Source organism: Mustela putorius, unplaced genomic scaffold (genome assembly GCF_011764305.1).
Source record: "Mustela putorius furo isolate JIRA1106 unplaced genomic scaffold, ASM1176430v1.1 tig00003909_pilon_pilon_pilon, whole genome shotgun sequence".
NCBI lineage: Eukaryota > Metazoa > Chordata > Mammalia > Carnivora > Mustelidae > Mustela > Mustela putorius.
In genome coordinates, this window is record NW_025422057.1 from 2,546,351 (window position 1) to 2,568,768 (window position 22,418).

The 22,418-nt window shown below is 45.5% G+C and overlaps 1 protein-coding gene across 8 annotated transcripts in view; it reads left to right on the plus strand.

Moving 5' to 3' along the window:
* Positions 1-22,418, plus strand: part of CUNH10orf143 (chromosome unknown C10orf143 homolog) — a 55,941-nt gene that overhangs the window by 11,088 nt on the left and 22,435 nt on the right. For 2 of the 8 annotated variants that reach the window (XM_045068507.1, XM_045068511.1), the window contains exon 2: positions 16,357-16,464. The exons of 2 other annotated variants lie outside the window; for them this stretch is intronic. In XM_045068507.1, coding sequence (XP_044924442.1) covers positions 16,357-16,445 — 89 coding nt within the window. In that variant the 3' untranslated portion in view covers positions 16,446-16,464. Of the gene's footprint in view, positions 1-16,356; positions 16,465-16,571; positions 16,635-20,943; positions 21,063-21,732; positions 21,865-22,418 lie in introns of those variants that run through there. 4 more of the 8 variants (XR_006603132.1, XR_006603131.1, XM_045068510.1 and 1 more) reach the window with 4 other exon arrangements.

The following is a 22,418-nucleotide window of genomic DNA, read 5'->3' on the forward strand; positions in this document are numbered from 1 at the left end:
TGACTTAACGTGCCCGGTGTCACCTGACGCAGCACAGAATGGTTCCGAATGCACTTCCAGCGTTTGAGGGGTCATCCAGAAAGTACGGGTTCTAGCTCGGAGTCGCCCACCTGTGCCTCTTCGCTTTCCTTTCTGGCCAGTCTGGTGTTACTCGGAGAAGTAACACTCGGAGAAGCTGACACTGCTGTCAGCCCGCTGCCGTGTTGCGGACAGAGAGCGTGAAGCCTGTGTATACAGTGATGTGGGCGTATTTTATATTTCCACTTTCTCTGTCAGCCCAGCTTGCGGGAGTAGACCAGTTTCACCCACTGTACTCGGTGTCAGGGTTATGTCCTGAGTAACCGGAGACCCCCCGTCCTCGGTCTCCCGGGGGTTCTCGTCTGCCTCGGGCAGGGTGCGGGGGGCTGCGTTCTTTGCAAACATCTTGGGGGTGGTTAGTAGGATTACTGGGACTGCTAGAAGGACTGGACGTACTCCGATAGACCAGAAGACCACACAGATGTCAATTTAGGGAGGCCTTCCATGTAAAGAAGAACGCTCAGAGAGCGCCAGGGCTGGGGCAGCTGCTTCACGCGGAGAAGACGCGGGGGCAGTGGAGGATGCCCACCTCTCTGGGACAAGCCACGCCACGTGGCCACTGTGCTTGTCCCAGTACGTGGGTTTCTTACTCGCACACACACTGGTGGAGCCATGGAGGGTGGTCATTCTGCTCTCCGCGGTGGGGGCCACTTGGCTTTGCAAGTGTCTTTTATGGTTTATTTTAAGAGAAGTATTGACAGTTTAGAAACTCTAGAGCGGGGTGTCTCGGATAGGACAAGTCTGGAAAACGTCTCAGGTGTGGGATGGCGAAGGCCACGGAATGGTTGGTTGGAGAGAGGAAACCTCACCATTACCTGAGCGGGATCTGCAAACATCTGGAAGGATGTTTATCTCCTGCTTGAGCGACTATTTATTTTATGTTGCTCAAGAGGGAAGAATTGGAATCAGTGGGTTGAGATCATGGGAAAGCAGTTTGGCTTAAATCAGTATTTCTGCAAGTGTGGTATACATACCACCAGGGCTATGAGAGATTTTTTTCTCCCTTCATTTTTAAAAAACTTTATTTCAGAGTATTTACAGATTTACAGAAAGGGTCCCCCTGAATATGATGGAGACAATTCAGGTATACCGTCGGCGAAACGACCTACTTAATGTTAGTGCAGTGAGCGCGCTGTGAGACCAGCCCCGCTGAGGGGCTGCGACGATGCTAGACCCTCTCCTGTCTCCCCTGTTTTCCCGTCACAGCCCTTCTCTGACCAGATGGAATCCAGGTTCCGTGCTGCATGTGGTTCTGTGGTTCTTGTGCTGCTCAGTCTCCTCCAATCTGTGGCACTAACCAGTGCTCATGACCTTGACACTTTAATGGACGGTGGTCAGTTCTTTTGTAGAGCGTCACGCGGTCTGGATTGTCTCACGTTTTCTGTGATCAATGAAGGCCACACGTTTGGCATGAGGACCGCAGCGGTGACGCTCCGCCTTCTCAGTACGTCACGTCAGGGATTCGCGGTGCCTGTCCTTACTGTTGACGACGACCTTGTCCCTCCACGAAGGTGATTTCAACCACTGTGAAGTCCCCATCTTTCTCTTTGCAATTAATGAAAACCTTGGAGGAGATGCTTTGAGGTGTGCCGATATCCTGTCTCTCCTTCAACTTTTGCCCAGTGAATTTTAGCATCTCCTGGTAAATCTCGTTTGAAATAACATTCACTGTGGCATTTCCTTAATGGTGGTTTTGTGTTTTCCTCATTCCTTTCCACTTGTTAATTAGAATTCCGCTGGAAAGGAGAACAGGATCTCTTCCCCCGGTGATGTGTCCGTTTGTTGATGTCACGGTCAGACTCACGGGTATTTGTTTTATTCTCTAGATTACGGTCCAGTGCTCGCGTTACTTTTTTCACTACCTAAGTGGTTCCGGCTTTGGCTGTTGGGAACTCCTTCAGGGTGCTGTGCCTTCATCTTTTTGATGTGGTCTCATGCTTTTTCAAAAAACTTATTTGGGGTGACCCAAAGGGTCTCAGGCTCATCTCATGCTTTGCCTGTTTGAGACCTGATTCAGCCCCTCTCCATGGAGCCTAGATTCCTTTAACAGGAGATGCTAGTTAGAAAGCAGTGTCTACGTGCTAGGTATAGTCTTGCTACCAGTAGGATGCCACCAGTCACAGTGGACACAGCTAGAAAATGTACGTATTGGTGTGGGTGCGTGTGCTGGTGTGTAAGTACTCGTACCTGTGCTTCATATCACATGCACATCCACACAGCTGTGTTCCTCTGCCGCTGTCTGGATACGTACTGAGAACTGTATTCATGCCGACTTCAGTCCAGATCCAGCATCCCTGGGTTCTTGTTCTTTTCTTTTCTTTCCTTTCTTTTTTTAAGGATTTATTTAGGAGGAGGAGGAGCAGAGGGAGACAGAATCTCAAGCACACTCCACACCCAACACAGAGTCCGATGTGGGGCTCGATCTCATGACCCTGAGATCCTGACCTGAGCCAAAATCAGGACTTTGATGCCCAGCCAACTGAGCCACCGGGTGCCCCACCACCAGCCTCCTCCCTCCCTGACTTGTAACTTGTCTCTTCAACAGAGAGACACCTGGCTCTCTCTATTCACAGTGTGTTTACGTATTTATTCAGTCCTAGTTTACCAATAACATAGTTTCAAAATTGCTAATCTTGGAGAACCAGATTCGTTACTAGACTCAGTATTTGCATACAGCTCTTTTTTGTCCTTAGACTTAAGAGTTTCTAGTGAAAATAGTATTTTCCAGAATTACTGAGGCTAGTTTTGCATTTCAGTGTGGCTCTGTTTATTTCTTATAATTTCATTTATAGTTTCATTTCTTATAATTTGTGTTCCCTTTGAGTCTGACGTCCTGGTTGATTTCAGTTTGGTACTTCTTTTAGGGTATGTGAACTGTTACTGCAGTGCTGAGACTAGAGCTTGGGGAGAATTTGCACCGAGTGTCTGCCCGCTGCGTACCTGTCGTCCCCCGTCCTCTTACCTTTTCCCATCCGTCACCTGTGGGAAAGCGGTGTCTTCAGTTCCTGCGTTTCCTCCCTGTCTCTCCTTTGTCCGGATGAGCAGACAGGGGCAGGTGTTCTCACCCCCCTACTTTTTTTTTCTCTTGTGTATAATTTATTTTATTTTATTGCCAAAGATGTAGAAAACAAAATTAACACAAGACAAGGAAGGGAAGTGAGAAACATCCAAGAAACTTGTCAAGAAGGGGAAATTGCATCTCTGAAAATAATTCCAATCAGTGACGCATCTCCTAGCATTTACAGAAGTCCGTGATTGATTTTAAGTTTGGAGCCCTGAAAGCTGTATTTCTTTTTTTAATTTTTTTATTAACGTATAATGTATTAGCCCCAGGGGTACAGGTCTGTGAATTGCTAGGTGTACACACTTCACATACCCTCCCCAATGTCCATAACCCCACCTCCCTCTCCCGACCCCCCTCTCCCCAGCAACCCTCAGTTTGTTTTGTGAGATAAAGAGTCTCTTATGGTTTGTCTCCTTCTGGATGCCATCTTGTTTCATTTATTCTTTTCCTACCCCCCTAAACCCCATGTTGCCTCTCAACTTCCTCATATCAGGGAGATCATAGGAGCCTGTCTTTTATCCACTGGACATTCTTTCCTGCATTGTCGAAGATTAGTTGACCATAGGGTTGAGGGTCTATTTCTGGGCTCTCTGTTCTGTTCCATTGATCTATGTGTCTGTTTTCGTGCCAGTACCATGCTGTCTTGATGATGACAGCTTTGTAATAGAGCTTGAATTGTGATGCCACCAACTTTGGCTTTCTTCTTCAATATTCCTCTGGCTATTTGAGGTCTTCTCTGGTTCCATATACATTTTAGGATTATTTGTTCCATTTCTTTGAAAAAAATTGATGGAATTTTGATAGGGATTGCATTGAATGTGTAGATTGCTTTAGGTAGCATAGACATTTGCACAATATTTGTTCTTCCAATCCATGAGCATGGAACATTTTAAAATTTCTTTGCGTCTTCCTCAATTTCTTTCATGAGTACTTTATAGTTTTCTACGTACAGATTCTTTGCCCCTTTAGTTAGGTTTATTCCTAGGTATCTTACGGTTTTGTGTGCAATTGTAAATGGGATTGACTCCTTAATTTCTTCTTCTTCTGTCTTGCTGTTGGTGTATAGAAATGCAACTGATTTCTGTGCATTGATTTTATATCCTGACACTTTACTGAATTCTTGTACAGGTGGAGTGGAGTCTTTGGGTTTTCCACATAAAATATCATGTCATCTGCAAAGAGTGAGAGTTTGACTTCTTCTTTGCCAATTTGGATGCCTTTAATTTCTTTTTGTTGTCTGATTGCTGAGGCTGGGACTTCTAGTACTCTGTTGAATAGCAGTGGTGATAATGGACATCCCTGCTGTGTTCTTGAACTTAGCGGAAAAGCTCTCAGTTTTTTTCTATTGAGAATGATATTCATGGTGGGTGTTGCATAGATGGTTTTGATGATATTGAGGTATGTACCCTCTCTCCATCCACTTTGAAGAGTTTTGATCAGGAAAGGATGCTGTGCTTTGTCAAATGCTTTTTTAGCATCTATTGAGAGTATCATATAGTTCTTGTTCTTTTTTTTTTTTTTTTTTTTTTGGAGAGAGAGAGGGTGAGAGAGAGCATGAGAGGGGAGAAGGTCAGAGAGAGAAGCAGACTCCCCATGGAGCTGAGAGCCCAATGCGGGCCTTGATCCTGGGACTCCAGGATCATGACCTGAGCTGAAGGCAGTCACCCAACCAATTAAGCCACCCAGGCACCCTGTTTTTTTGTTCATTAATGTGTTGTATCACATTGATTGATTTGCGGATGTTGAACCAACCTTGCAGTCCTGGGATAAATCCCACTTGGTCATGGTGAATAATCCTTTTAAAGTACTGTTGGATCCTATTGGCTAGTATTTGGTAAGAATTTTTGCATTTGTGTTCATCCAGGACATTGGTCTGTAATTCTTTTTCTTGATGGGATCTTTGTCTGGTTTGGGGATCAAGGTAATGCTGGCCTCATAAAATGAGTTTGCAAGTTTTTCTTCCATTTCTATTTTTTGGAACAGCTTCAGAAAAAAGGAATTAATTCTTCTTTAAATGTTTGGTAGACTTCCCCTGGGAAGCCGTCTGGCCCTGGGCTCTTGTTTGTTGGGAGATTTTTTGATGACTGTTTCAGTCTCCTTACTGGTTGTGGGTCTGTTCAGGTTTTCTATTTCTTTCTGGTTCAGTTGTGGTAGTTTATATGTCTCTAGGAATGCATCCATTTCTTTTGGTTTGTCAAATTTGCTGGCATATAGTTGCTCATAATATGTTCTTTTAATTGTATTTCTTTGGTGTTGGTTGTGATCTCTCCTCTTTCATTCATGATCTTATTGATTTGGGTTCTTTTTCTTTTCTTTTTGATAAGTTTGGCCAGGGGTTTATCAATCTTATTCTTTCAAAGAACCAGCTTCTAGTTTCATTGATTTGTTCTATTGTTTTTTTTTTTTTTGTTTGTTTCAATTTCATTGATTTCTGCTCTGATCTTTGTTATTTCTCTTCTCCTGCTGGGTTTAGGCTTTCTTTGTTGTTCTTTCTTCAGCTCCTTTAGGTGTAGGATTAGGTTGTGTATTTGAGACCTTTCTTGTTTTGTGAGAAAGGCTTGTATTGCTATATATTTTCCTCTGAGGACTGCCTTTGCTGTGTCCCCCAGATTTTGAACCGTTGTGTTTTCATTATCATTTGTTTCCATGAATTTTTTTAAAATTTTCTTTAATTTCCTGGTTGACCCATTCATTCTTTATTGGGATGCTCTTTAGTCTCCATGTATTTGGGTTCTTTCCAAATTTTCTCTTGTGATTGAGTTCTAACTTCAGAGCATTGTGGTCTGAAAATATGCAAGGAATGATCCTAATCTTTTGGTACCGGTTGAGATCTGATTTGTGACCCAGGATGTGATCTTTTCTGGAGAATGTTCCATGTGCACTAGAGAAAAATGTGTATTCTTTTGCTTTGGGGTGGAATGTTCTGAATACATCTGTGATATCCACGTGGTCCAGTGTGTATTTAAGGCCTTTATTTCCTTGTTGATCTTTTACTTGGATATTCTGTCCATTTCAGTGAGGGGGGTGTTAAAGTCCCCTACTATTGTTGTATTATTGTTGATGTGTTTCTTTGATTTTGTTATTAATTGGTTTATGTAGTTGGCTGCTCCCATGTTAGGGGCATAGATATTTAAAACTGTTAGATCTTCTTTTTGGACAGACCCTTTGCCTATGATACAGTGTCCTTCCTCATCTCTTATTATAGTCTTTGGCTTAAAATCTAATTGATCTAAGGATTGCCACCCTAGCTTTCTTTTGATGTTCATTAGCATGGTAAAGTGTTTTCCACCCCCTCACTTTATTTTTTTATTTTTAAAAAGATTTTATTTATTTATTTGACAGAGAGGGATCACAAGTAGGCAGAGAGGCAGGCAGAGGGAGAGAGAGATGGGGAAGCAGGCTGCCTGCTGTGCAGCAAGCCCGATGTGGGGTTTCATCCCAGGACCCAGAGATCATGACCTGAGCTGAAGGCAGGGGATTAACCCACTGAACCACCCAGGTGCCCCCACCCACTCACTTTAAATCTGGAGGTTTCTTTGGGTCTAAAATGAGTTTCTTGTAGATAGCATATTGATGGGTTTTGTTTTTTTATCCATTCTGATATCCTTTGTCTTTTGATTGGGGCATTTAGCCCATTTACATTCAGGGTAACTATTGAGAGATATGAATTTAGTGCCATTTGTATTGTCTGTAAGGTGACTGTTACTGTATATTGTCTCTGTCCCTTTCTGGTCTACTACTTTTAGGCTCTCTCCTTTTGCTTAGAGGACCCCTTTCAATATTTCCTGTAGGGCTGGTTCTGTGTTTGCAAATTCTTTTAGTTTTTGTTTGTCCTGGAAGCTTTTTATCTCTCCTTCTATTTTAAATGATAGCCTAGCTGGATATAGTATTCTTGGCTGCATGTTTTTCTCATTTAGTGCTCTGAATATATCATGCCAGTCCTTTCTGGCCTGCCAGGTCTCTGTGGATAAGTCTCTGCCAATCTAATGTTTCTACCATTGTATGTTATAGACTTCTTGTCCTGGGCTGCTTTCAGGATTTTCTCTTTGTCCCTAAGACTTGTAAATTTTACTATTAGATGATGGGGCGTGGACCTATTCTTATTGATTTTGAAGGGGTTTCTCTGCACCCCCTGGAATTTGATGCTTGTTTCCATTGCCATATTAGTGAAATTCTCTCCAATAATTCTCTCCAATATACCTTCTGTTCCCTTCTCTCTTTCTTCTTCTTCTTCTGGAATCCCAATTATTCTAATATTATTTCGTCTTATGGTATCACTTATCTCTCGAATTCTCCCCTCAAGGACCAGTAGTTGTTTGTCTCTCTTTTGCTCAGCTTCTTTATTCTCCATCATTTGGTCTTCTATATCACTAATTCTCTCTTCTGCCTCATTTATCCTAGCAGTAAGAGCCTCCACTTTTAACTGTACTTCATTAATAGCTTTTTAAATTTCAGCTTGGTTAGATTTTAGTTCTTTTATTTCTCCAGAAAGGGCTTTTATTTCTCCAGACATGGTTTCTCTAATACCTTCTATGCCTTTTTCAAGCCCACCTAGCCCCTTGAGAATCATCATTCCGAACTCTAGATTGGACATATTACCAATGCCCGTATTGATTAGGTCCCTAGCCTTCAGTACTGCCTCTTATTCTCTTCTTTGTGGTGAGTTTTTCTGCCTTGTCATTTTATCCAGATAAGAATAAAGGAGAGAATAAAATACTAAAAGGGTGGCAAAGACCCCAGAAAAATGTGTGTTAACCAAATCAGAAGAGACCCTAAATCATGGGGGGAAGGAAACAGAAGTTCAGAAAAAAAAAATTAAGAAAAGAAGAAGAAATAAAAAGGAAAAAAAAGAAAAAGAAAATATATATATTAGACTGGTGAGTAGAACAGAGCCACCCACTTAATTTTGGGAGTATTTTGCTCTCTTAGAAGAAACTACCTCCTAAAATTTTAAAGAAAGAAAAACCTTTGTATATATAGATATAGATACACATACACACAATACGGGTAAACACAATGAAGGGATGGAATGTGACTATAAAGATGAAAATTTTTTAAAAAAATTCTAAAAAAGGAGTTGATAAGTTGGTTGGGAAAAGAAAGAAAAAGAAAAGTGGAGAGAATTTGCTCCAGCTGGAGACTAGAACAAAGCCCTGTGCTAGATTTCGGGTATATTTGATCTATTAGAATAAGTTGTATCCCAAATTTTTTTTAGAAGCAAAAACCCCATGTGAATGCAAAAAATAAAGTTAGACACAATGAAAGATAAATTATGACTATAATAATGAAGGTTCAAAAATATTTTTTTAAATGAAAGGTATTGTTAAGATAAACTTGTTAAGAAACGTTAAAAGAGGAAAGAGGAAATGTTTAAACAATTTGAATAAGAAAAAAATTCAAAAAATTTAATTAACTTTGCAAGACGAGGGACTCATGTAAAGAAAGCCATGAATTCCATGCTTTGCTTTCTCCTCCTCTGGAATTCTGCTCTTCTTGATCAGTGAGTTTGGTCTTGGCTGGATGTTCTTGCTGATCTTCTGGCCTGTTGTAGTGATTCCCAAGTATCTTTGCCTGAAGGGGAATTGCACCACCCTTGCCCTGGGCTGGGCTAAGTAATCCGCTGGGGTTCGCTCTGAGAGCTTTTCTTCCCTGAAAGCTCTCTGTAGAATTCCGGAGGACGGGAATGACAATGGCAGCCGCCCAATCTCTGGCCTGGAGGAGTAGAAAGCTCAGGGCCCCACCCCTCAGTGCACCGTTGGAGAAAAGCACTCAGTCACTCCCGTCTCCCTGGCCTCTGGCCGCGCTCCGAGCTCCCCCAGCCCGTGACCTGTGTCTCTGTCTCTGACACACAGCCCTGTCTCCAAACCCAGCAGATCCCTGCTGCTCTTGCAGGGGGATGTCCCTGGATCCACCACTTGTGGGGTCCCTGCTCAAAGAACAGTGGTCTGACTGTGCCACGGATCAGAGTTCAAGGTAAGCCCAAGCTGAGCGCTCACTCCTCGGCTCCGTCTCTGTAGCCGGCTTCCCCCCTTTAATACCTGCGAGCTCTGCAACACTCAGACACCCCCGATTCTGCTGTGACCCTGCAGGACCTGAGGCCATGCTGTCCCTGTGTGGGCTTCACCTCGGTTTAGCCTCTGGAGCGATGTCCCTCCGTGGAGCAGACTTTTAAAAGTTCAGATTTTGGGGATGCCTGGGTGGCTCAGTTGGTTAAGCAGCTGCCTTCGGCTCAGGTCATGATCCCAGCGTCCTGGGATCGAGTCCCACATCGGGCTCCTTGCTCAGCAGGGAGCCTGCTTCTCCCTCTGCCTCTGCCTGCCATTCTGTCTGCCTCTCCCCCTCTCTCGCTCTCTCCCCCCCTCTCTCTGATAAATAAAAAAAAAAAAAAGTTCAGATTTTGTGCTCCGTTGCTCCGCCGCTTGCTGGGAGCCAGTCTCTCCGTCCGTGGTCTATCTTCCGTCGCTTTGGATTCACTTCTCCGCCGGTCCTACCTTTCAGAAAGTGGTTGATTTTCTGTTTCTAGAATTGCTGCTCCTCTTCTCTTCGGTGTCCTGTTGGATTTGTAGGTGTTCGCAATGGTTTGATAACTGTCTAGCTCATCTCTGACCTGATGGCATCTCAGCTGCTACTTCTCCACCATCTTGACTCCTCCCCGTTGTTAAAGCCAAAAGCTGTGTTTCTAATGCAAATTAAAGAACTGAGGAACTTGGCTGACTGTTAGGAGTCTTGGTCTTCCTTAGGATTCCAGGCTGTCAATCTGTGGGGAAGTGAGCTGAGGTAAATGTGAAAATCTGGAAATCCCTGGCCGCAGTGTTCCCACATCCACTGGCAGATGCTCAGATTGGTGGCCTTGGGGACCGGAGGCTCCGCCAGACTCCTGCTTCTGCCCCGGCAGGTGTCTGGCACCTCTGGCCCAGGCAGAAGCTCAACCCCCTTCTTGCATTCTCTTCTTCTTCTGCACTTTTTCCCGTCGCTGTAAATCTTGGGAATCACCACAAGCTGGTCCGCGCAGGTCTTCCCCTGGTTTTTATAGCTGTCTGGAGCCACGCTGCTGAGCTGTGCCGTGCTTCTCCAGCTGCTTCTCCAGCTGCTTCTCCAGGTTCTTCTCCAGGTGCTTCTCCAGCTGCTTCTCCAGCTGCTTCTCCAGGTTCTTCTCCAGCTGCTTCTCCAGGTGCTTCTCCAGCTGCTCTTGTGCCTGTGCCTACTTAGGTGGTTTCTGGGATCTTCCAGCTTAACTAGGGCTACAGTGAATAACCCTGTGCTGCCTTTTTTCTCATATTGTCTGAGGTGTGCCTATTGGGTAAGTTCCTATAGGTGTAATTTCTGGGTTAAAAAGTCTGTTTATAGCTTTTGTTAGGTAGCACCGGTTTCCTGCACAATTTGCAGTGCAGGATAGCCCGTTTCCGTACAGCCTCCAACAGAGTCCGCTTCCCATCTCGGCCGTGGCCGGTCTGGTAGATGCCGAGTGCCATGTGCGGTCTTCTCGCTTGCTCTCCTCTACGTGTGAGTGAGCATGGACTTGTAAACTTCTTGTGAATTGTCTCTTCATGGCTTTTTTCCATGTTTCTTTTGTGTGTTTGGTTCTTTGTCCCTCATTTTCCAGGAGAGTTTCATATATTAAGGGGAGTGGCCCTTTTCCTGTGGTATAGGCTGAAAAGACTTCCTCCAGTTTGTCACTTACATTCTGTGCAGTCGAGGGCACCGTTTGCTTTGTTTTGTTCCATTTTGCCCTGCCGACATTTTTATTTTTATGTAGTCCAATTCATCCGTGTTTGTTTCATTGCTTCTGGGTATGGAGTCACAGTGAGAAAGTCTGTCTGTACGAACAGCTCGCCCGTTTTCTCCTAGGAATTCTGTGGTTTCATTTTCTTACATTTTTAGGCCCTTAGTCCACCTGAGGTTCGTTCATATATATGATACAAAACACACATCTGATTTCATCTTTTTTTCAAACAGCTACCCCGTTGTCCCGGCACCATGTAGTAAAAGGCCCGTCTTTAGCCCAGCGACGTGTGGTGGCAGAGTTCTGTGTGCAGTCAGGCTTATCTCTGCACTTTGTATTCAGTCCCATTTGTCCGTCACCGGCTCTACCCTTTTAACCCTTTTTAAAAGTAGAGTCTTTATATACGGTTTTGTGTCCAGTAGTTTTAATTTTATTCTTTCATTTTTATTGATAAAAATATTAGTCTAATGAATTTTTCTCTGATTACTGCTTTAAAGGCATCCCATAGATTCTGATTTTCCCCTCAGGGTTTTCTTGGGCATTCTTTTTTTTTTTTTTTTTAAGATTTTATTTACTTATTTGACAGACAGAGATCACAAGAAGGCAGAGAGGCAGCAGAGGGAGAGGAAGGGAAGCAGGCTCCCCGCTGAGCAGAGAGCCCGATGCGGGGCTCGATCCCAGGACCCTGAGATCATGACCTGAGCCGAAGGCAGAGGCTTCACCCACTGAGCCACCCGGGCGCCCCTTTCTTGGCCATTCTTGCGTGTTTGTTTTTCCATATGACCCTTATTACCAACCCATGCAAGTCTACACCGTAGTCTGTTGGTGTTTTTACTGGCATTGCATTGACTTGATAAATTTACCTAGGGGCAACTGTCCTCTTTCTAATGTTCAGTCATCCTAACCAACAATAGGAGATGCTTTTTCATTTGTTCATTTCTACCTTCATGTCTTGCAAGAATGTTTTACATCCCCCTTGTACAGGTTGAGTGCAGTTCCTATTAAAGTTATTCCTAAACATTCATTCTTCCTTGTTATAATGATCTGAATTGGGATGTTCTCTAACTACTTGTTATTTTATATTTCAAGGCAATTTTTAATATTAACTTTGTGTCCTACTAGTCAATTGATTCTTTCATTGTTTGGGTTAGTTTTGTCATTGATTCTCTGGGGGGTGTCCAGATGCATATTATGACATCTGCAAACAGTGATAGTTTTACTTCCTAGCCCATTCTTATGCCTCCATTTGATTTATCTTTCGTAATTATTTAGGGTAATGTAATGCCTCTAGGGTAGGGTGGTCGTAAGCAGAAATGGAGACTGGACATCCTCGCCTTGGTTTTAGTGGAAATGCCACTAGTCTTTTCCCATTAAATAAGATACTCTCATTAGGAATAAAGTATGTATATTTTATCATGTTAAGAATATAACTCTCAATTTCTGTTTCCTGTAATTTTTATAAATGGGTTTTAAGTTTTAAGCATTTTTCAGTATCATCAGTATGATACTGATACATACTGATACTGGTATCATCATACATCTTTTTCTTAGGTTTATTAATACAAGGAATGATACCGGATTTCCCAATATTGAACCCAACTTTCATTTCTAGAAAAAATCGTACTTGGTCATGGTATGTGGCTTCTTCCTGTGGTGTTAGATTCTGTTTGTTAATGTTTTATTTAATATTTGTGCATTGATATCCATGAGGGACACTGGTCATGGTTTTCTTTCTTTGTTCTTTTCTACCTGGTGTATCAGTATTACTCTTACTTCGTAAAAGGACTTGGGGACTTCTCCATCCCCGTCCGTGCTCTGGAGCAGTTTACGTAGGGCACTGGAACTCTCTGGTCTTCAGCGTTTGGTAGAACCCCGTGAAGCTCTCTGGCCTGATGCTCCTGGGGAGGTGCCTCCTTGGCAAACTTTGTCTTCTCTGACTTTCATCCGGTTTGGCTCTCTGACTACGGTGGGGTCAGTCTCGGTCATGGCCATCTGAGCTTCCTTGGGGAGCTGTCCCTGCCAGCAACATGCTTGAGTCTGTTTGCATGGAGGTCTACAAAGGAGTCTCTTCGGATTTTTAAAATTTCTTGTTTCACTGGTCACTTACCCTGTGTCATTTCTTATTCTCCTCATTTGTTTTTTCTCCCCTTTTTTCCTGATCAAGTAGCTGGTAGATTGTCTACTTTGTTAATTCCCGTCCCCCAGCCCTGCAAAAAGCCATTAGACTTAGAATTAATTACTAGTTAGCTTTGCTGTTTTTAGTAGAAAACCTCCCCTCATTAGTCAGCTTTTCCTTCCATGTTTTCTTGCATTTTGTTTTGGGGTACTAACAAGCTAAGGCATGTTGGTTGATTAATGTCTTTTTTTTTCATTTTTATTGATAAAAATGTTATTATGAATTTTTCTCTGATTACTGCTTTAAATGCATCCCATAGATTCTGTGCTTTCTGTGTAATTATTTTTTAAAATTCTATACTTTTAGTTTGTATTTATGTCAACAATAGATATTTTAAATATCCAAGTGGATATTTAAACCATTATGGAAATGGTTGATGTTTTCTTTGTGACCTAATATATGACCATTTGTAGGGAATGTGCTAGAGATTCTTGAGGAAAATGTCTTTTCTATGTTATCAGGGTATGGACTCTACTGTATATTGCGTATTTTGTTGTATTTGCAATTCCTTTATAAGATCTGTAGTCTTCACTTTTATATTTTTTATTTTGGATTTAGAGAGATTTGTATTTTCTAGTCAATACCTTTGTATTTAAACCTATTTCTGTGTCCTTAGTAACCTGTTTTTGTTGAACTCTTTATTGTCTGATTTGGTTTTTTCTCACATGCTTTCGTGCACACCTGTTGCATATACGGTAATCACCTGTGCGTTACTCACAGTTTTCACTCTTTACCTCTTCCTTCATCTCACATTTTTTAGTTGAATTACTTCTGTTTTGTCACTGTGTGTCATATTTGCACATGGGTCTTTCAGCTTCAGTGCACCTTTATTCCGGCCTAATGTGTACATCTAAGTATTTTTATGTGTGTCTCCTAAATCCTTCTGCTGTAGCAGTCATCACCGGGGCAGGTGAAGCTTACCCTCCCGTAGAGTCCTCCAGAAAGGTTGGCTGGGTGTCCTCCTCTCCAGAGTCACGCTGTCAAAGACTGCATTTCTGTGGGCTTGGTAATTGAAGGATGGCTGGATTTTAAAGTCTTGGTTCATACTTTAATTGAATTAAAAAAAAATGTTGCTGCCTCGTTGGGGTGCATGTGTGTTGGTTCTGAGAAATCGCCTGCCATAGTCATTGCATAGTCATTGGTTGTTGCCCTCGGGCCCTGAGGACTTTGTCTTTTCCTTTGAAATCCCTTGTTTCATCGGGAGGCATTTCAGAGTTGATGCTTCTGAGTCCTTTTCCCAGGTACGCTGTGAGCCCTTTCCTTTGAAGATTTGGGCCTTTTTCTATTCTGGGAGTTTTCTTACAGAGTTAAATGTTAGCTTTGCTGTATTGTTTTGCTCTCCTCCCCTTTTCCAATCTTTCTGTTGCTGTCCTCCTCTTGGTTGTGATCCTGTCTTTCCTCCGTGCCCTTTGTTAGTTTTGTTTGAATTTATTCTTCTTGGATGCTCTGTAATCGGTTCCTTACTCCTGAGGTGATTTTATTTTTTTCCATTACTATCCTGAGTCCAACTTACCAATCCCTTGCTCTCTCCGTTTTTGTCCTTTTCTGTTTTTAATTCTGCATTTCTAATTCAGGGTGGTTTGTCATACCCTCAAATGTTTGAATATGTTTAATTATGTTTTGGGAGTGTAAATTCCAATTTTCTTTTGACTTGCGGTGGTTTTCAGGAGGATGTTTCTCTGGTGAAAGATCGCAAGTCTGGCAGCAGCCTCTTTGTTTGGTGCAGGTGACGCCGTGGTAGCTGTTGGCTGCTTGGCTTTGGTGAGGATGGGCTGGGGTGAATCTGATGCTATTTCCTCTTTACTCCTACAACCCCACGCTTTTCCTCTTCCTCTTTTAGCTTCACCACTCAGGTGCCAAAGGGTGCTTCTCCCTTCCCCTTTTGCCTGTTGTCTTCCTGGAAATGCCTCTGTAAATGGTGTCTGTCCCCTTAAGGCTGCGTGTGGGCTGATGCAGGCGCTCGGGCACGTCAGAACGTCTTCATGTTCATGTGGACTTCTCATCCTTCTCGGTGCTCCTCTCTGTCCTGTGGTCTTTCCTTCTGCCCTGGCTCCCTGGAGCTTGTGACAGCACGTGTGAGGTGGGGGCCTAAGGAGCCCACACCAGGATCCAGTGGCTTTTCTCTTACCCTTTTCCTCATATTTCACATTCTCTGGCTTCATTATGCCCAGGGTGTGGTTTGATGTAGAATTTGTAGTTTCATTTGGGGAACCATACAGAAGTCAGTGACTGTGTAGCCAGTCTTGTCTTCACCATCCAGAGATCAAGCACTCACCCAAGAAATTCTTCTCTGTGGGCTGAGGGGCTCAGAGTTCAGCATTTTCTGGTTTAATTTCAAAATTTCCCTGTAATCTTTTAAGGCATGTTAGAGAACAGTAAATCTAGCACTCCAAACCCATGATATAAGGCTTCTGTATTGAATGAATCCATTAAGTTTAAAAAAAAAAAGTCAGTTTAGAAAGTACAAGTAATAGTACAGATGAGAGGCAAATCGGGTGGGAACCATGATGATGGTTTGCAAGAGACCAGAGAAGCAGAGGGTGGGGGTGTGAGGGCTTTGTTTTCTGACCTGGTGGGAGCTGTCCAGCAGCAGAGTTTGCAGGCTGGCCCTGGGGGTAAGGCATGGACTTCACCACCCTTTGCAAAACTCTTCCTGGTTCTCAACTTTGTGTTGCTGAACGCAAAGTTGTACAGAAAATGCACAAAGTCTTGGGATTTTGAGAGTGAATTTTTTTTTTCCTTTAGTGTTTGAGGATTGCTTTTGTGATTTATCTTTTTAGTTCATGGGGAAGCAAAAGCCAAATGCTAACTTTCCCGAAGGCTGTCACTTACAGAGCATGTGTACAACCTGAAAATAAGTAAAATTAATTTGCTCTTCAGTGTCAATGAAACAAAGGATTATCCTCCTGTGAATTATTCATATTGTATTAAGAAAGTATGGAACTTGGAACTAGGCAAAATGTGTTAAAGCATGTAACTAGTTTCCAGATCAAAATTGATAGATTTTGTATATTTTCAATATCAATAAACCAGTCATAAGAGTTTATTAGAAGAGTTTTAACCAAAGTTGTTTAAAATGTCTATTTTAAATCCATAAAGCCAAGTAAACACCAAACAGTGCTAGAAATAATGAAGTTAAATGTAATTGATGGAATGTGTTCCTGAAAGATGACGTTTAAAATCACCCCTCAGACATCCTATAAACTCATGCAACTCTGCAGGGGTCTGTGTTTGCTGCCGAAGTTCACGGAAGGCAAATCCAATTAGTGTCCCGTGCTCCTGGAGCCACCTCAAGTGATGTTTCGTGTCTTTCAGAAACGGGCATGCAGGAGAGGAGAGGCAGCCGGGCCGGAGTGGGCCTGCCCCCCCACAAACCTCAGCGCCCCGGTGTCCTGGAGTGGTGAGGGGCGGCCACGTGTCGGGGTAGGTTCCTGTTCCCACCAAGCCAGCTGTGACCCACTTGAATATTTTAATAAAAAGTGTAAATAGTGTCTGTACTGATGCGTCTGCGGCTCTGATTTGTTGACTAGATTCCTCTCAACGGTGGAGGGAGCTCGGCCCAGCCTTGCCCGAGATGTATTGCGGGGGAGTCTGTAAGTGCATTAACCTTCTTGTGTGACATAAAAGACAGACTTGTTCGTAAATATTAGATCCATAAAACAACGTTAATAAAAACGGCAATTACCTTTCTAAGGAATGAGGGATATAAATAAAAAGGTGCAGATTGATTTAAGCTTTTCTTGGCTTCTGCTGGGGTGCAAACTGATTTGTTTCCAGCTTCAGATTGGAAATAGAAATGAAAATGCACTTAAAATCTTTTCTCAACACAGGGTTCAGGGAAGGGAACAGGCCACCGGATACAGTTAAAGAGATCATTTGAGGGCATCTTGGAGCAAAGCCCTGACCTCAGTTAATTATAAAAATAGGAATAGGAATGGACATTTTTTTCTTCTTTCCTGGTTAAACTTTCTTTGGTGTTCCCATAAACTTCACAGAAACTGCAGATTTCAGGAGGAGAAAGGAGAAATGCAGTGTTCACACTGTTAATTCAACATAAAGGGGTCTATAATGGCTGGTCAGAATCTCAGTTTCCTTTGTTGGGCAGAGTACCGTAAAGTACACACAAGCATAATAGTACAATTGTTATTAATTTTGCGCTTATTCTAAAAACAAATTAATGTCCTTGGTAACCTCTGTAATTCTTGTGTGGTTTTTTTTTTTTTTTTGTATTTTAGACTTAGAATGTTAATATTGGAATAAAATAGAATTACATTTAATTGCCACATAGAAACCACGAGAAGAGTGTGTGTGTGTGTGTGTGTGTGTGTAGAAACTGGGGTGTGTACTCTGTACACGTGAGTGTTTCTTAGATTTCCCTCTGCAGGGTTTAGAGAATTGTATTGCTCTGTTTTGGTCAGCAAAAGATTGGGTTGATCCACTGTAAGATTTTAAATGGGCATACCGCAGGCTGCCGGGTTTTACATGTTTTACAGTGAGAGGCACGGATTTTGTTTTAACTGAAGACCTAGCGCTGTGTCAGTTATGACCCACGTGAACTGCCGATCGTCTGAAGTCATTGTAGAAATAGGAAAACAAAGCTTAGTGTCCAACTCATTCTGTGAAGGTGTGCTTTTCATACTCTTATTTTCAGGAGAATTTCTGCTGCTGCATTCTGTGCTATAATCCTGAACAATAGTAAAGTCAGAGATCTGGTAATTAGAACTTACTGTATTTTAGGTCGATTCCTATAACAGGCACACATGCCCAGGAATACAATTACATAAGGTTTACCTTGAGAAAGGCAGCCCCATTATGAGTGACTAACTCTAACTCACTTGGAACGTCATATGGATTCTTAATGCTCTGAGATGCTATGTTCTGGCATGAATGGCTTAAAGAAAAAAAATTTGGCTCAAGCAACTGATTGGATCATTTTAGCTAATATTCTGTTTGAACAACAGTTTCTATTTGATTAGGATTTTTCCTCCCTTTGTAACTCCCCAAGCTTGCCTCTGTTCTGTTCCATAGGAAATGAATCTGTGAGCAGAGAACCTATATTGATAGGTAAATACATCATTTTTTCCCTTAGTGCTCGATATTCTTTTCATCTAAATTTCAGAAACCGACTTTAAAAAATCAGTTTCCCTTTATCTGTAGTTATTCTCAATAAAATTTCACCCAGGCTTGGGTGATTTAATATTTACACCCACTGTTTCTAAAAGTCTTATGTAAATAAAGATTGAAATGTGAATTTGAAAAGTCACACCTCTTGATATTTGAACAGACTATAGCTGCATATATCTTCTTTTTCTAATAATATGGCTAGTTTCTCTCCTAAGCTTTTAAAATAATAAGACACCATTTTTGTATTCTGGAACATCAAAAGGTTCAGTGTTAAATAAAAAGCAAATAGTATTTTTAGAACTGTGAGATCCCAGGGAGAGGTGCTTAACAGTAAATCACAGATGGGCAGCAATTCCAAATTCCAGAAGACTTTATTAGATACACGGCTCCATTCACAAATGTGCACTCGTGTGCGTGAGTGTGCCCTGTCCTGTACCGTTTTCCTAGAGCGGACCCAGGGTGGGGACCTGGGGTCAAAGAGAAGCAAAGTTTGTATTGAGGGGTCTGTGGAGCCCTAACGGGAAACCTGCCAGTGAGTCTCGGCTGCTTTGGTGCTGCTCTCACTATAACGTCCCTCGGTGCCTCCTCATCACCTCTTTGTGCTCCCCATCACCACCCTGCTCCCCCATCACCTCGCTTGCACCTGGTTTCCTGGCGTGCTTCTGACTGAGCAGGACCTCATCCGACGGGCGGGTCCTGCCCTGAATCTTCACGCGCTCTCAGCTTCGTGCCCGAGCACCTGCTCTCTCTCCTGAGCTTTTCCTCATTTTGAACATGAACCGTTTCTCGTGAGTGCGGAGTCTTGGCTTCACAGGTGTGCGGGGCCTTTCTTAGCTGGCCTCCCCGCCTCATTTCCAGGTTGGCGCGTGGTCCCCTCTCTGTAGGTCTGCGCCGGCTGCCTGTGCGGGGACCACAGCTTCGGCTGCTGCAAGGTCCCTGCCGGGGCAGAGCCGCCTCCTCTGAGCTCTGCTGTGTCCTGCTCAGGTGACTGACACCTGCAGGAAGACCGTCCCCGTCCTTGGGGTGAGGTGTGGTGCTCTGGCTCCGGGGTGTCTGCCCCACTGCTCTGTGCTGCCCCACGGGGGCCCCGAGCCCAGAAGCAGTGCCGCCGGCCGCGCGCGGACCCCCGTCCCTCACAGGTGCTCGCTCCTCGGGGCCCAGCCCTGCCCCCCGCTTCCTTGCTCGGGTTGGCTCGGCCGGCCCGGCACGGGGTCCGCGGCAGCCGCGGGGAGGGTGGAGACCACGCCGTCCTCTGCGGATTCTGACCCATTAAGTGAAACCTGGCAGGGCTTTGCGAGCTCTCCAAGCAACCGAGCGAAGCTCCGGTGGGCTGAGGGGGTAGTAAGGCAGAAAACTCCAGGAAGGACAGATTTCCTTCCTTGGCTGAGGTGGAGATGCTGGCTGTCAGGAGTGTCTGGTCTCTGACATCCAAGCTCCCGGCACAGGAGCCCTCGCAACTGCCTGTTCCTCCTTAGCAACCTTCCCTGCCTCTGCTCTGCTCTGCGTTGTGGGGACTCCTCGGCTTCTGGTTTCTGACCTGGACGCGGGGGTAAGGGGACAGGCCGGCCGGAGCGGGAGCATCTCTCTCTCTGCCCCTCCCTCCAGGGTGCCAGCTCCTGCAGACTTGTCCCCGTGGTCCCAGCTCTGTGAGTGGCCTGGGCTCCTGGCCTGGGGGAGGCTGAGGCTGTTGGGGAGGGAGTGTCTGGTTGCCTCGCCCTCCCCCACGGGGCTTTTCTGCTCTTCCTCCCTTAGTGTGCTTGAAGCCAGTTAAACTCCCTGTGCGAGTCCCTAGGTCCCTCTCTGACTAGACCCTTTTGGGTTTAATTATCTAAAGAGGACAAGTCCACCTGGGGGGAAAAAAGAGAAAGATTGCTGTTGGAAGCACGGGCCTCTGGGTCTCCAGGTTGAGGCCAGCGTGCTCGGTGTTCGGGAGGGTGGACAGCCCCTGGCCCAGCTCGGAGCCGCCTGGCATTAGCCTGGGAGACAGTCAGGCCCTTCTGTGTCGCGCTCTGGTGGTTCGCTGTGTTATCGGGGCGACCTGCATGTCAGGACCTGACCCAGCGAACTGCCGCTCAGGGCTGTTCGGGGCAGTTCGCTGCCCAGGGCTGCCAGCGAACTGCCGCTCGGAGGCCAGCGCACGAAGCAGGTGTTTGGCTTTATAGACACACACACCGCCCCCCACTGCCCCGCAACAAGCGGACTCTGGGTAGCAGCCCGTTCACGAGGGCTGGGGGACGGGGGGCAGGCGCGAAGGGAGCCGTCTCCCCGCCTCTGTGCTGCTCGCTTGTTGGCGCCGGGATGCGCTGTCTCACCACTGCGGGGAGAGGCGGGAGCAGAAATCCAGGCCGGGGCGTCCGGGCTTTGGGCCATGCCCGCCGCCTGGCGTCCCCACAGGGCCATCCGGGCCAGCCCATGGGGGAACATTCTGATTCTGAATGGATACACTTGTTTTCTTCGCACTTTTGATCTCAAATGGGTGACCTTTAAAATACTTGCTGTGTTTGCCTCTCTGTCTTACCCGTGATTGCTTCCTGCCTCCACGACACCTGTCGGCAAAGCCCCGAGGCAGGAGCCGCCCAGGAGCGGCTCAGGAGTGGCCCAGGAGCTGGCGCGCACGGTCCGCCCTTGTCCCCGGCCTGCGGCCCGCGGCGGATGCTGCCGTGCTCGCGCCCCGCTGCCTGGGCGGCAGCCGAGGCGGGGATGAAAATGTGACGTCCTGACACAGAGGAGAGAAGGCCGAGGTGCAGCGCGTTTGCCCTTTGTGTCCCGTTTCTGCAGAAGCTCGTGCTTGTCGGTCCTTTCTTCTTAGCCTGAGACGAGAAAACGCCACCCGATGGAACCAAGGGAAACGTCACCGCTTCTGTGAGAATCAGATCACGCCTGTCCGTTTGGCCCAGGTTTGTCAAGGATCCTTGAGTTTGTTCAGCTCCATCCGTTGAGAGATAAGGAGTCGGGGCCCCCGTGGTTGTGGGCAGGCTCGCGGTGCTCTCTGCGTCTCCTGGCCGGTCCGCGTGCTCACGGCTTCCCTGTCCCGCCCTGGGCGTAGCGAGCGGCTCTCACCCGCAGCGGGGCCTGGGTCTTCACGGCCGCCTCGCCCAGATGCAGGGGCAGCTCCTTGGCCAAGGCTCAGTGCTGGATGACTGACCAGAGGAATGCTCTGGCCAGGAGAAGGGCCTGGCTGTGTCAGGACAGCCAAAGGCGAATCCCAGAACAGAGGCGTTTGGATCGACTTGTGTACACTGTCTTCAAGTAGGCAGAGAGGCAGGCAGAGAGAGAGGAGGAAGCAGGCTCCCCGCTGAGCAGAGAGCCCGATGTGGGGCTCGATCCCAGGACCCCGGGATCATGACCTGAGCCGAAGGCAGAGGCTTTAACCCACTGAGCCACCCAAGTTCCCCTGGATTTAGCTTCTGACGGTGAATGTCTTTAGAGTGCAGGAACCAGGAACATAGTGTGGTTTTTTCTCTTTTTTTAAAACTGTGTTATGGATTTCATTTGCAGGCTCTGAAGGAACACAGAGCCTTGAGATGACTAGAAAAATGAAATGAGTGCTTCGTTCTCTCTAAATAGAGTGAGTGAAACTGCGAGGAGATGGTGCCGTGGGTCAGAAGCACTTTAAGGAAAACGTCACGTAGACTCGCTCGGAGCCGCTCGGCTGCACCCACGTGCGTGCTGCCTTCTGTGGGTGGACGGCGCTGCCAGGTACACGGGCGGTCTGTGCGTGCACACACATCCTGGTGGCCGTGGTGAGGTCCTCCTTTGTTGGGGCTGCTCCTGGCATGGGGCGGGGAGGGGCCCGAGGGCAAGGGGGCGAACTCCTAATGCCCAGAGGCAGATGTGACTTTGACCCGTGGAGGCATGGGAGCCAGAATCTGGACCCTTGCAAAAAGTTCTGAGCCTGGGAGAACTGCTTGTACCTTAAGGGGATTAGAAATTAAAATACCAGGCCATACACGGATGTGGGCGCCATGTTTGTTCTGTCCCAGTGCTACAAGAACCAAAAAGAAAGCATGAACATAAAAATAGATACAGGCTCTTGAAGTCCTTTAAGGCCTTGGACAGTGGCAGATGCAGAATCATCCTTCGGGGACACCTCCACCGTCCAGGGCACGCAGGATTCAGAGCTGAGGCCGTCTGCACGGAGGATGTCCCATCAGAACAACATAACGACATAAACAGATAAGCCACTGTGGGGCCGGGGTCCCATCTGGAAGGACAACAAACAGAATATAAACCTCCAAGATTCTGAAAGACCT